Source organism: Bos indicus, chromosome 4 (assembly GCF_029378745.1).
Source record: "Bos indicus isolate NIAB-ARS_2022 breed Sahiwal x Tharparkar chromosome 4, NIAB-ARS_B.indTharparkar_mat_pri_1.0, whole genome shotgun sequence".
Taxonomy (NCBI): domain Eukaryota; kingdom Metazoa; phylum Chordata; class Mammalia; order Artiodactyla; family Bovidae; genus Bos; species Bos indicus.
Genome location: NC_091763.1, coordinates 5,627,326 through 5,642,313, shown reverse-complemented (window position 1 = coordinate 5,642,313; position 14,988 = coordinate 5,627,326). Strand labels below are relative to the sequence as shown.

Here is a 14,988-nt window from a genome sequence, read left to right as displayed (position 1 = left end):
GAACAAACGTTCTGGCCAACCCAATGTAGATAACACGGATAAACAACAAGGCCTGCTAACCCCAAGGTCCTACAGTCTAGCACAGGAACTATATTCAACTTCCTGTGATGCACAATCATGGGAAAGAAGATGCAAAAGAATGTACATACACCTGTATAGCTGAATCACTTTGCTGTTCAGCAGACGATAACACAACATTGTGAATTGGTTATACTTCAGTTAAAAAAAAGAAAATCTGCCTTGCTTGTCTTGAGACACTCGGTACAGTTTGCTCCGCAGAGATGGATCCCTGCCAGGCCTCCAGGCCCCCCAATCTCACCCCGTGTCCCTCCTGATTGCCTTCCCTCCCTCTTTCTGGAACATTCTCTGCCTTCAACCCAGGTACCATTTCCTCATCCTCCAGTCCCAGCTGCTTTGCTGGCTGGTGCTTTTCCTGCAGCTGGAAAGTCCCATGTCTACCCACTGGTGCCTCCGGGCACTTGTCTCTCACAGCAGTTCCTGGGCTCCTGAGGGCAGGGCTGTGGCAGTGCCCAGGTGTGAGGAAGCCTCCCACATCACCCTGGGGAGTGGGTCCGTGAGATGGAAGCAGTGGTGGAGGAGGGATTTCCTGGTTGGACCCGTGCCAGATGAGAGCAGGCAGCAGTCGGCTTCCAGGGGTGCCCTCTGGGGACGCATTCTCAAGGCCCTGTTGGTCACTGTCACCAGGGTGCTCCCTCCTGGTCATCTTCCCAGACTGGAGACCATGTCGGGGAGGTTTGAGGGGGGCTGGGCTGCAGACTTGCAGGTGATGGGCAGCCTGAGCCTGGGCCCAAGTCAGGATGTGACCACTGGACCCTACTCGCCACGCCTACATCCATGCAGTGGTCCCCCACAGCACCACACATGGAACATTCCTTACATCAAATGGACCAGAATCTCCTCCTCCGCCTCTGCTCTGTGGGCGCTGCAAGGCCACACACCGCTACATGCCTAGAAAGAGCCTCGGAACAGCCAGAGCTTTGCTAGGGCAGCCATGGTGTCTGAAGACCAAGAGACGGTGTGTTCAACCACAGGGATGGGGCAGGCAGGACCAGCTGGCTCCTTCTGTGTCCCCACCACAGTCCTGGCCCTACAGTCCCTGCAGCCAGCAGCTGCCCACCTGGGCAGGAGACCACCCAGGTGGGGGACGCTCGCAGACGGAACACCAGCAACGACCTGGTGTGGAGTCAGGGCTGAGAAATTACGAAGCTCACCCTGCCCTGACGGGAACAGAGGCCCTCCCAAACATGCAGCAGCACACGGCTGGAGCTGCAGAACACCACGGACTTGGGCTAGAAAGCTGGCTTCTGCGGAAGAATCAAAATGTGACAAACGCTACATCACATCACTCAGGGACGCACCACACACAGGACAGCCAGCTAACTGGAAACCATGCAAATATCCAGCCCTGCCCAGGGTCTGAGTGCAGCCCCCAAACACACTCCTTAACAACTTTCAGCTATTAAAAGTGCTTTTTGCAGAGATCACGGAAGAGACACACAGAACACTTGCGGGATAGTAAATATGAAGTGAAAGTCGCAGAGTGAGACTCAGTCGTGTCTCACTCTCTGTGACCCCGTGGACTGAGGCCCGCCAGGCTCCTCTGTCTGCGGAACTCTCCAGGCAAGAACACTGGAGTGGGTTGCCATTCCATCCTCCAGGGGATCTTCCTGACTCAGGGATCAAACCTGGGTCTCCTGCATTACAGGCAGATTCTTTACCATCTGAGCTACAGGGGAAGTCTAAACAAATATAAACATACATGCCATTAGATCTGCTTTGTCCAGAACCAGATAAAATACAGGAGGCCAAGGGCCGCAGTGGAGATGGCGCTGTCTACCACTGTCGCTGACCATGGTCTGCACGAAGCCAGTGGTCCTAACACCGAGGTCCGGTCACAACGGCACTGCCGCCGTCTGGAGGGGATGACGTCCCCACCACAGGCCAGCTGTCTCCACCTGCCCTTCCTGTGATGCAGTCACACAGGACACTGACATCTGGACCTGTGCAGCGTTTCCTGATACAAACGAACCCCGAGAATCCAGGGTTCTAGAAACAGGGCGGTGAGACACCGCCGCTTTGATTCCCAAGCAACTCCGTGTGGGATTACAACGATGAAGCTGTGCTGGGGCAAGGGAAAACAAACCGCGTTCATCATGAGTGTTCGGTTCTAAAATAAAATTTACCAGTGGAGGCTGTCCACTCAGAATCTTTCCCAACGAGGTCATATCTGTCTTCTTTTTTCCTAGAAATGCAGAGACTTGGCTGCACAGCAGTGACAGGAGGGGTGTGGGCGGATGTTTACTGAACTCTCTCTCTGGAGACACTCAAAACGCCTTTCCTTGGTTTCCTCCAGTGGTTCTTGTAATTTTTTAAAAAACATTTTTTTTATTACTCAAATTGCTTTTCCTTCATGCTTGTTAAGAGAAGGAAACAAGAGCCCAGGAAAGGGATGAAACAGCTATGGTGGGAAAGAGAAGGGCAGACTCCAGGCAGGCACCGGGCTGCATAGCAAGGGGTGCCCACCAGGCCGAGGCGTGGGCAGACCAGCCAGGAGAGACGCAGAGACAAGAAAGGCCACAGCCAGCAGGGGGACGTGAGTATGGAAGGCTCTGCTGAGAGTCTTTCATGATCGTGGAAAGGCATGGACCCGGTCCTGCCCCAGCAGCTGGAGGAGACTTTGCCAAAGCATGGAACCCCTTCAAACCAAGACTGAAAACTCTGATAGGTACTTTTCAACCTTGTGACTTCATAAAACACTCTAAACTGCAAGAAGAGACACATTTAAAGACCACAGAATGGAACCAGAGTTCCCTCCACGAATGTCCACAGGCTTTTACGAAAGCACAGGTGTTCACGTTCCATGCACGTGGCAGCTTCTGCACGGGATGAACTGTGAGGGTGTTTAATCACACGCATTTATGACAGAGCCATCAGGGAGGGTAATCAGGCCAAAAGTTCATTTTGTGATTCTTTACTTTCCCTAAAGAAATTTCAAGTCACAGCAACAGCAAGAATCAGCAGATTCATCTGCCAAGGGAACTCACTTCTTGATCCAGCAAAAGAGGCCGCCCTTTCTGAGCCTGTCTGTGTGCAGACCCCGGCAGCTGTTTGCTCTGCTCTCCTGGCCCCTCATTCTGCAGCCGGACCCGATCACAAACACCCACACTGGGCAAGGCACGCACTTGGATTTTTGGTAAAAGTACGGGCATTTTTCCCATGAAAGACACAGATAATTTAAGTGTCCAGTGTTCCAGTGCTTCTGACAGCTACAGCTACTGAGATGTTCAATGCTGTCATAAATGATCTCCAGTTGAAAGAATTAATATTTAAAAAGATATTAATAGTCCAGAGAAACACTAGTGGTTGAGATTTCGCAGGAGGTTCCTTCAGCCCTCGCAGGAGGCCCGACAGTCAGGGGTCTCCTCCAAGCCCAGAGGGTGCAGCGCCAGGGCCTGCAAGGGGCGGAGAGGACCCCGGGGGTGACGGACTCATCCAAGTTCACATGCTGCCACCGTGCCTGGCCGGTGGGCTGGGGTTACCCACTATGGAAGCAGTCTCCCCCTTGCCGTGTGGAGTGGTGCTGTGACAGTTAAATGTGCAGCAACCGCCATGAAACAGATGCTAAAAATCCCGGCCTTCCCGGTGGGATTGCAGGACCTGCATGGGACCACCTGTCAATATCACTTGGTTGACTGGCCGCCTCGCTTATCTGTCTCAGACGGGAGGGAAGCATTCTCATGCTTTCCAGAGAGCCCACCACAGACACACAAGTGACCCTCAGAGGATCTAATTCAGCCTCTGCCACTCCACAGGTCCCCTCCAGGGTCCACACTCATCGTGACTCAGCACACTTGCTGTTGCGCACTTTCAGGAAGTGCTTCTTTGAAACAGCACCCGCCATCCTCACCCCAGGGTGAAAGACAAGGTCTGGGTCTGTCTCTGGGGCCCACGGGAAGAGCTGCACCCACACAGCCCAGAGAGCCAGGGCTGCTGGGACTCCGTGGCTGCCCACTCCCCACAAGGGCAAACACAGGCCTGCACATGTGGCTGGCAGACCGTCCTATGGGCCCCGGACCCCTTCCCTGACTCTTGTCTTCCCCACGTCTGGTCCCGCCACCTGGGGGCCGGTACCATGTTCCAGGTCCTCTGGCCGCAGCAACTTGGGCTAGAAGGGGTCTTCCTTTCAAGTGGCTGCTCGAATGTGTCACTCCTTCCACCCCCTTTGTCTAGTGACCAGAGAGAGGCGTCCAACTCCCCCTGCACCCAGCTCCTTCCGACAGCTGCCTCTTTCCCTCTTGACCTCCTTCTTCCAGTGAATGGGGTGGCATTAGGTGAGTCTCCTGCATCCAGGGCGCTGCATCCATTTTTAAGTCACTTCAGAGCTCCGACTGGTTGCTGATCCCTGTCTCTTCCGACTCAGCAGGAAGAGAGGGCATGGCGGGTTTCTCCTGCCCTCAGGTAGGTGACAAAGGAGGCTCCCCACTCCCGTCACAGCCTGACACTGAGCTGGTGAGGGTGCTTGAGACTGCGAGGCATCAACACCAGTGGTACCAACAAAACACATGTTTCAGGAGATCAAAAGTCAGGACCAAGTGTGGCAAAGAGGCATCCCTTTGAGCCAGTTAGACAACAAGGAAGAACACCAAGTCTCTACAAGTAGGGCTAAGTGTGGTGCATCCTTCCTGGCTGCTGGTCCCAAAGTGGGGTGCTATCTTGGGAACAGAAACAGAGGCACTGATGCCAAGTTCTCGTGGGGGAACTAGCTCCGATCCCAAGAAAAACAGGAGGCAAAGCCCCTGGGTGACCTGATTCTGCTCACAGAGTTGGACAGTCCACGGGGTGGAGGCCTGTTTCCTTGCCAGCCACTGGGAGAGCCAGAGAATATTTTCATGGTCTTATTTTAGGATGGGTAATGTTGTAAACAACCTCCATGGCCAATCCACAGACAGCTTGTCTAGACCCTGATGTGAAGCAGAAGGTCACCAGGGAGACAGACGTCCCTGACAGACTGCAGGCATGTGACGAGGGCTGCAGCCCGGCCAGCGCGGCCGCGGCTGGGGACGCTGACCTCGCCTCTGCGCGTGACGTGGGGTGCGGGGGACGGGGGGCTCACGAGGCGTGAGGTCAGCAGGCAGCAGAGCTCAGGCGAGCCCCGGAGAAACGTCTTCCTCCTGAGTGCAGAGCCCATGTGGCCTGGGGATAAGTTTGCAGAGGAAGAGGATGTGTGGTGCATGATGCCTGAGGACAAGGAGGAGAGTGGTTCCGGCGGAAAAGGCCTTTGCCTTTTCTGAATATGCTTGCTGCAAAGAGGGAACACCAAGGGCCCAGGGACACCTAGCATAGCAGCTAAAATCAGGGGCGCCAGATCCTGGGGTCAAGTCCTGCCCAGCTCCACCACGTACACTGGGGCCCCCTGCTCCCCCACCCACCCTGGGCCGCCTCAGCTCCACCACCCACAGTGGGTCCCCCAGCTCCCCCACCCACACTGCCCCCCAGCTCCCCACCCACTCTGGGTCCCCCCCCACCTCCACCCCTCACAGCTCGGCCTCAGTTTCCCAGATGCAGTACACAGCTGCCATTTGCACCTAATTCTTAGGCTTGTTCTGAGGAGTAAAAGTATCTGCTGCACATAAATATATAAACCACTGAGAACAGTACTTGGTACAGAGACCTTACTCAGTGAACGTTAGGTGTTGCCGTCATCTTTGCTGTTGTCGTTATTACTGTTGTTATTGTCATTATTATTATACCAGGCTGTAGAGTATCACGGGGCTTCCCAGGTGGCTCAGTGGTAAAGAAGCCACCTGCCAATGCAGGGGGCACAAGACATCTAGGTTCGATCCCTGGGTCAGGAAGAACCCCTAGAGGAGGAAGCGGCAACCTGCTCTAGTATTCTTGACTGGCAAATCCCATGGACAGAGGTGCCTGGTGGGCTGCAGTCCATGGACTCACAAAGAGGTGGACATGACTGAGCACACACACTGCAGACCCCATGGTAGAGAGAGCATCGCTGGTCTCCCTCGCAAGCCTGCCAGCCACAGGGGCCCAGGCCCTGCCAACCGGGAGGGGAGGAGCTTCCGGCCCATCCCTCTGACAAGGTGATGACTGGTGCTTTGACCTGACTTACTGAAGCTCAGCCTGCGTCCTCCCTTGGGGATGATGTCTATAAAATAGGCACCTCCCAGTCTCACTTTACGGCAGAAACTGCTGGTTTAAAAGGTGGCTGTCACCTTTTGGGCCAAGTTGAAATCCCTCCACCCTGAGCAGATCCTACTCAAAGTCAGGAATGTTACAAACTCTTCAACTACCGTCCAGCCCAGGTACCTGGGAGAGCCCAGGTTTAACGCCTCATTTATCCAGACGAAGACGACAGTGGTGACTTTTTTTCAGAGAATGAAATTCATCTTTCCACACCAAATGATTAGTATTATTTATCATTTTTATGGGAGTCTTTGTATAACATAAAAACATTTAAAATGTCCTAAATATGGTTTCTAAAACCTCCCAGACCTAAGCAACATCTTGGCTGACAGATTGAAAAGCCCTGCCAGGCGACAATTGTGGGAGCACCAGGAGAAGAATGAAGAGTGAAGACCCCACAGTGTCCCTCCCTCCCTCTCTAGGCCATGGGTCAGCTTGTGCGTCCTCACTCCACCCACGAGCGGCCTGGCGCTCCAACCAAGGCTGGGCTCACCTGCTTCGCGGCAGCCGGGCCAGGAGGTAAGGAGCCGGGTGTGAGCGCAGGGGGGCTCCCAGGGCCGCAGAGCTCGGGGAAGGGGTTGGGGATGGCTGGCAGCGACGAGGTCCTCAAGTGGAGGTCTTCCTCCTGCAGGCGCCTGCGTGGAGAGATGACGCCCATCAGAAGCTGCCACGTAGGGACCCTGCCGCCCACATCGGGGGATCTGCCCAGGACACCCTGCTGAGTAAGCCTGGTGCAAAAGACTGACCCCGCAGGCCCGCACTGCAATGAACCACCCGAAATGAGCACACTCAGAAAGGGGGTGGAGGGTGGGGGCTGGGGACAGGGGAGCGGGGAGTCAGGCTCTAATGGGGACAGGGTTTCAGATTTGAAAGATGAAAAAGTTCAGCAGACAGATGGAATAGATGAACACCCTTCCTATAATCACGGGGCCATGTGCCAGGGAGCTTAGGGAGGGTCTTGGAGGGAGACGCTTGGGAATAGCCTGGGGTGGGCGTGCTGCACAGTCCTGGGGGTGCCCCACCTGCCACCGAACATGTACTATGTGGTGATTCAGTCTACGCTACGTGCATTTTACCTTAATAAATTATTATTTTTTTAAGAAGTCCCGTGTTTCCTTTACGGTAGTTCACAAGCATCACTCAAAGCAAAAAACTACGTGATATTAGACATAACTGAAAAGAATCCCATTCAAGAGGCCTGTGGCCACGGGATCCATCCCTCTCTGATGAGCAGCATCAGTGGAGCTGAGGCGCAGGGGGCGAGGTCAGGGACGGGAGGAGGGGTGGGGCCGTGCCTGTCTACCTGTCCAGGTGAGAATGCACCCCCGGCCCCCTGCCCAGCTTCACTGCAGTCCCTCCTCCTCCTCTGATCATCGCCTTGCACTGCCTCCAGCTGCTGCTCAGCACCTGCCTCCCTGAGCCCTCTCCAGCAGTGTGACAGTCTCATCACCCCCACCCCTGATTCTCCCTTCCCCAGGCAGAGATGGAGCTGAGCTGCCCCCAGTGCTCTGGCCCCCACCCCTCCAAATCCAGGAGCTGGAGGACTTTTCCTCAAGCCCTCATCTGGGTCTGTGTCCACTCACCAAGTGTGGGCCAAGTCACTGCCCCCGGTGCCTCAATTTCCTTACCTGGGAATGAGAAGCTGCCACACCACCCCCTCAGTGAGGCTGCAGTGGCCGCTCCATTAGCTGCTCATACACAGGAGGGGTTTAGCACACAGGGGAGGTGCTTGTGAGCACAGGAAGTCCTCAGCAGACCCATTCACAAAACGAGCCTCTGGGCATCCTATACTGGTCACCTGATCTTTAACAAGGCACCTGACAGTTAGAAACGCTAGGACTGAAATAAAGAGAAGCATCACTTGAGAAAAGGTTGGCCTGGAGCCAGGGTCCACTCTCCAGCAGCGGGCATGCCTCGCATGAGCCCATCCGTCCCGTGGGACTCAGAACCTGCAGCCCCGGAGCGGAGGGACAAGCACGGCCAGGATCCCAGGCAAGGGTCCTGGGCAGCTAGCTGGCCGGAAAGCAGGCCTTCCTGCACCGCATCTGCCCTCTGCCCAGTCCAGCCTCAGGCACCGTCACCAGGGCTGCTGTTCCATCCCACTGGGCCTCCCCGAGGCCGCCACATGTGGGCAGCTGACACCCTCCAGACCCAGAGAAGCTCAGAGGAGAAAAGACTATCTCCCCCCAGACTGAACTCACCAGGAGCTCAGAACACGAGGGTGCTGGTGGAGGGAGCAAAGCGGTCCACCTGCTGGAAGGACGGATGTGACAAAGCGCAGGAAGCCGAGAGGAGAGAAAGCGACCCCAGGCCACCCAGGCTGCTGTGCCCCGCTGCAGACAGCTCTGTATTTACTCTGGTCCCCTTCTCCAGACAGACTTGGCCGCCCTGGGCAAAAGAGTCATCTGGCTGCAGAAGACTTAGGATGCTGGGCTGCAAAGAAGGCTCACAGAAGTTTCTGGAAGCAGAGGGAAAGCTCCCTCCCCAAAAGGTAAGGAAAGGAGACCCAGAAGATGCTCCAGCCAACAGATGCCTAAGACCCAGCACACTGCACGCCTTCCCCTAGAAGCCCAGAGAGGCACCAGATGTCACCCCCTTACCTACCCCCACCTGAAAACCCACCAGAGCTGGCAGGGGCCTGGGTGGGGGTCACAGAGAGCTTGTTTGCTGGGTTTCACAGAAGTCTCCGCCCAGGAGGTCTTCCATCACCCCACCTCACAACCGCTGGCCCCGACATTTCCCGCCTCCCAGGCAGAAACAGAGCTGAAGTGCCCCGACACTCTGCCCCCACCCTCTCCAAACTGGAGCTGACAGATCTCTTCCACATCCTCCACCATGCCTGGTCAGGACAGCACCACTCCGGCTGGTCGCTGAAACAGCTTCCGAATCCCCACCCCCATGAACCGAGGCTGCCGCAATGACCTGCCAACTAACCCAAGTCCAGCCTCACTCGCCTTTCCCCACCTCTGCCCTGGGAGTGGCTCCCGCAGGCTGCGGATCTCACCCCAACTGTCGGGATCTCTTTTCTAATCCACCCCTGAGGTCTGATGGACGCTTGAAGCCCCGTGTATTCAATGTGTACAACTAGATGAGTTTAGAGAGAAGAACTCGCTGTGACCCATCACCATGGTCTGGCCACCACCTCTGGACGTTCACGCTCACCCTCTTCACTTGATTATTATTATCACCTTGTGTGCACGTGTGTGATGCGAACACGTCACACAGGACCCGAACCCAGGTGGCTCTACACAGCTCGTCTGCTGCCTCGTCCACGGGTCAGGCTGCCCCTCTGGATCTCCCACCAGCACCGCCCGTCTCCACCCCAGCCTCTGGCAGCCCTCTCCACTACCTGCGTCCTCACTCCTGGGGCTTTCAGGTTTCTTGTGGAAGTGGAATCACAGAGTAACTGTCCTTCTTTGTGGGTCCTATCTACTTGAGCACACTGTCCCTGTTGTCCAGTGATGGAGGAGCAGACACAGAAATCATGGTATACACACGTGATGGAATATTATTCAGTCACAAAAAAGGAGGGGCCGGGCCACTTTAGACACCAGGGATCATCTCTCTTCCTCAGGAAGTCTCTGCCTCCATCCCTCAGTTCCTACTTCCCCTTCAACACCCAGTTCAGAAGTCTGCCTCTGTGAGGGAGATTAGATAAACAATCTTGTTTAGGCTTCAGAGACAAAGCAGAGCAGGCCTCTGACCTTGCGTCTAACCTGCCTGGACACTGCCCCGACTGGGAGTGACTGGGAGTGACCGCCTGCTGTGAGCTGAAGACTTGCAGCATCTTAGATAAGATGGGGGAGGAATCTTGAGGTTGTTGAGCCCCTGGGGTGGGGGCGGGGTTCCTGGCCAACCAAGCCCCAGACTTAACTGCATTCCAAGTTTTACACAACAAAACAAATAGCACTGACAAGGAAGCAGGGCTGCAATTTGCTCCCAGATTGATGATAATATCGGTTTGAGTCCATCCTGGGGTTATAAGTGGGAACCCCAAACTGCAATCTCTGAAGTCTCACCCAGGGAGCAGATGTGCTGCCTGGGACCTTTTCCCAGCTGGGACTCCAGATGTGCTGTGACATGGGATTTCCCAGTGCTGTTTAAGTCTGGATGTTGGTCAAAACCCAATTTGGTGATGTATTCTCTGCTCTGTCTCTTTTCTTTTAATGTTAGTGTATTGAAAGCAAGTTAGATAATTCTTTAATAAATACTGGTATTATTTATGTATATCACAAGTGGCTTATTTTGTTAACAAATCCTTTGAACCTGAGATGAAAGTGAAACCTTTCAGCAAAACAGCCTCCTCCAGGGAGGCCTCCTCCACTCCCCAGAGTCCTTTCCATGAAGGCTGGGCCTCTCCATGTCAGTCCCTGGGAAACGTGGTCAGGCTGCACGTCTCTGTCCCCAGGCCCTGTGCTGGGTAGTGAGGTCTGAGAGCCCTCCAGGGACTACTTGGCTGTTCATTCACTTTGGGCTTCCCTGGTGACTTGGTTGGAAAAGAATGCCTGCAACGCAGATCTGCGTTCGAGTCCTGGGTGGGGAAGATCCCCTGGAAAAGGAAATGGCAACCTGCTCCAGTATTCTTACCTGGAGAATCCCATGGACAGAGGAGCCTGACGGGTGATAGTCCATGGGATGGCAAAGAGTTGGGTATGACTGAGCTACTAACACAATAATGTCCTTGGACAGTGTTTCTGCATACCCCCACTGACCTGGCACAGAGCCAGTGCACATAAAACTGATCTGAACTGAACTGGGTACCAGGTCCAACCCCCAGCGGCCCTGCTGGATGGAGGGAAAGAAGGGGTCTGCCAAGCAGAGCCCGGCACCGTGACCCTACCACCCACCCTATGACCCCCAAGGGGAGGCAGGTGGTGCAGTGACCCCACCATCCACCCTCTGACCCCTGAGGGGAGGTGGGGTGGTTCAGTGACCCTATCACCCACCCTCTGACCCCTGAGGGGAGGTGGGGTGGCACAGTGACCCCACCATGCACCCTCTGACCCCTGAGGGGAGGTGAGGTGGCACAGTGATCCCACCACCCACCCTCTGACCCCTGAGGGGAGGCGGGGTGGTTCAGGGACCCCATCACACACCCTCTGACCCCTGAGGGGAGGCGGGGTGGCGCAGTGACCCCATCACCCACCCTCTGACCCCTGAGGGGAGGCAGGGTGGCGCAGTGACCCCACCACCCACCCTCTGGTCCCCGAGGGGAGGCAGGGGCCCACCTGACCGCGAGGATGCTCACGGGCTGGGACCGCTGCACCCTCTGCCTCGGGGCCGCCTGTGGTTGCAGGACCCTGGCTCTGGGGACTGGGCCGCGGCTGTGCTGGCCGTTGTGCAGGAGGGGCACTGTCTCCGAGGCTGCACACAGGCTCTCCAGGGACGCATCCATGTCGTTCACCAGCGCCTCCAAGTCCACGTCGTCCTCTGTGCATGGAGAGCAAAAGACAAGCGTCAGCAGCAGTGAGTGGCCACAGCCAGGTGGGCGTCCCAGGGACCGGGCTCTGAAACTCACGACACTTTAAAACATGAGGAGCAGACGGAGGACGCTGCCTGAGACAAGCACAGCTTTCTGTGAAGACTCATGGGTTACATGTATTACCTGTTGATCCGCCAGAAGCAACCCTGTAATGATAGCCCATCTGCACTTCCTGTCTGTACAGAAGACCCTCTCAGGGCATCTGCTCAGCTCACACGCTCCTCGGGGTTGGGGAGCCCACACAGCCTGGACCCTCTGCCCCAACCTCAGCTGGTGGGTCCCAGGGGCACACGGAGCTCTAATAAGGCCAATCAGGGCTGCTCCCTTCCCCAAAATTCCAGACAAGAAGCAGAGAGATGGGAACGGGGAGCGCCCGACCCTGACCGCAGTCTCGCCTTGCGAGGCCAGCAGTGTCGCACCAGAGGCAGAAGGGCTCTGAGGGTGGATACCTGCAGGGCTCTGGGTGCCTGAGAACCAGAGGAAGCCTGTCCGCATACAAGAAGGCCTGAGGCCGATGAAGAGAGAGGACCACAGAGAATGCCAGAAAGAGATGAGCACGGAGGGACTCCAGCAGGTGATGCTATGCCTCAGTGAGGCTGACACTGGTCCACCATCATCCTAGATGTTTCTGTGAAGCTGTTTTTAGATGAGAGTGACACGTGACTTTGAGGGCTCTGGGTAAAGCAGACAGCCCCCCATCATGTGCGTGGCGATAAGACTGAGGACCCCCACAGAAATGGACGCGGCCTACACAGGTGTGCATGCCAACTCCTGAGACACCGCGCTCAGTCGCTTAGTCATGTCCAACTCTGTGACCCCATGGACTGCAGCCCACCGGGCTCCTCTGTCCATGGGGTTTTACAGGCGAGAATATTGGAGTGGGTTGCCATTTCCTCCTCCAGGGGATCTTCCCTACTCAGGGACTGAAACTGCATCTCTTAAGTCTCCTGCATTGCATGCGGATTCCTTACCACTAGCACCACCCAGGAAGCCCAACTCCCCACAACAAGCACCCCAAATGCAGCAAAGGCACACCCCGTGAGCTCAGTATCTGGAGACCTGTCATTGTTTAACAATGTGGCCAACACAGCTGGGCTGCGTCTAGTGCAGTAGGTCACATGTCACCCAATTTACAGTCCATCTGCTTCCTCACAGCACGGGGTCACCCAGGAACAAACCAGAGCTTAGGGCCCAGACAGTCAGGCGGCCTGCCCCAGCCCTGCCCCTGCCCTGCCCACGCAGTGGGGGCGTGGCCAGGTCTCCCTCACAGGCCTCCATCTCCCATGCCTGTATCTCTGACTGGAGCTCACAGGGGTACCTGGCCCACAGGTGGGCATGAGGTCAGTGAGTTATTACTGCTCTGCGATAGAGCCTGAAGCAGGGTAAACACTCAGTCAATGCTATTTATTTGCTCTATAAGTGACAATAGGGGGGTGACTATTAACCTGGTTTACAGGCGAGGAGATTGGTCCAGAGTGGGGTTGGGGAGAGGGTGGGGCTGAGCGGGCAAGTACCTCGTCCCAGATCACACCAGAAGGGAACCTGAAAACAAGTTTGCAGCTGCCAAGGTGACCTCACCAGGTGTGCACTGATCAATGAATTCACAGATCTTTTCAGAACACTGACCTCCCCTGCTTCTCTGCTCCCTCCTTCATTCAGCCTCGCTGTCTCACTGGGCAGGAGGGCAGAAGGAGACAGAAACAACCAAATAGAACAACAAAAGCCCTTCTAGAAGGCTTGGAAGCTGCAGGGCACAGGGGGCGGAGGTGGGGGTGGTACAGGCTGGAGGAGGCTGGGATGGGGGATGGAGTGCAGGCACTGGGAGACCCAGGCAGAGGTGGGAAGACCACAGAGCAGCCTCCTCCCAAGGTTTCCTTTCCCTGCAGGCAGTGGTGACCAGATGAGGAGTCTGGGGAGGGCCTGGACCAGACAAGATGCTACAGGCAGCAGGTAGGGCCCCAAGGAGGACAGACAGACACACAGATGGATGGAAAGATGGGCAGGGGGCTGCTGAAAGAGCCAAGGACAGTGGCCCAGGCAGGATGAATGGAGCAGCACTGGGGGAGAAGGAGGGTGCTCGGGGGGAGTGCATTGTCAAATATTAAATACTGACAGATATTAAAGAGACAATATGCTATATCAATAATTAATAATAACCATGAAATCAAAATTAGCAAATCACAAGGGAGAACGTGGGAGTCAGCAGGCAGGGCTTTTGCACAGAGCTTGGCAGGCAGGAGGCTGGTGCAGGTGGGGAAGGACCTGGACAAGTCAGAAAAACCCCTGCAGGGGGTCCCTACATGGAGAGTGGGCTTAGGTCCTCATGCGTAAAGTGGGAAGCAGCATTTGACAACTGGACAACAGCTGCCTAAACAGAGCCAGCTCTATCAGGAGACCTCTGCCGCTGTTTCTGGAGCCCCTGACTAGACATCTGATAAGGAAAAGTGTTCGTTGCACTGGAGTTCTCAGATGGAACTTCTGTAAAGTTCTAGAATGTGTCCATCAGGGAGGACTCATCTCCTCCACTGACACGCAACTGGTCTGTAACCGAGGCTCATCTCAGACTCCGTAAAACATTAAGACCACATGCCACCAGCACCTTATTAACAACTCAGGATTTCCAGCTTAACGGACCATTTCAGAATCAATAGGAAGACATGCCAGGTCCACTGGAATTACAGAATCAGCCTTTGCTGTGGGCAGCGGCCTCTGCCATGGACGGGAGGCCCTGGCGTGGATGGGCAGCATGGGAGCAATGCTGGGCGCTGCGTTAGGCATTACTGACAAAAATGGAGGCATGGCCCCAACCCCCCCTCTGTCCCGCAGGCACGGACCCAGGATGAAGGAGTTAGGCTTTGTGATTCTGACTTGTTTTTTTCCTTTCCTCGGCTGAGTTGACTGAAAAGGAATATTAAGGTGCTTATTGTTCTTGAGAGGAGCATGATAAGATGCAAAGCCTTCTGCAGCTGTGCTCAGAGAATAATTCATAAAGTTAGTCATTGACATTTGTTCAAGGACTTTTACAAAAGAGTATTCCAGGATGAGCACATAGGCTGTAGCTTGAGGCCATGGAAGGTATTGCTATCTGAAGCCTATTTGTGAAGAAAATGTTTATGGCAAAGGAGTTTACTGAATTTACAGCTTAGAAATAATTAAAATAGTTACAAGTTGAAGATTTAAGGAATGTTGTAATGTTAGCATATTTTATTATAGCTTATAGAGGTTAGGATTTTTAGAGATACTATAGCTAGAAGCCTTTTTAAGAGATAGTGAGCTCAGGATGT

General features: G+C 55.1%; 1 protein-coding gene across 2 annotated transcripts in view; it reads right to left on the bottom strand.

Moving 5' to 3' along the window:
• The window catches only part of GRB10 (growth factor receptor bound protein 10), a 219,951-nt gene that overhangs the window by 59,620 nt on the left and 145,343 nt on the right, over window positions 1-14,988 (bottom strand). The window contains exons 5-6 of one of the 2 annotated variants that reach the window (XM_070787419.1): window positions 11,471-11,652; window positions 6,716-6,857 (exon numbers count right to left, since the gene is read on the bottom strand). In XM_070787419.1, the coding sequence (XP_070643520.1) occupies window positions 6,716-6,857; window positions 11,471-11,613 (285 nt within the window). In that variant the 5' untranslated portion in view covers window positions 11,614-11,652. Of the gene's footprint in view, window positions 1-6,715; window positions 6,858-11,450; window positions 11,653-14,988 lie in introns of both variants that reach the window. The other variant, XM_070787418.1, reaches the window with a different exon arrangement.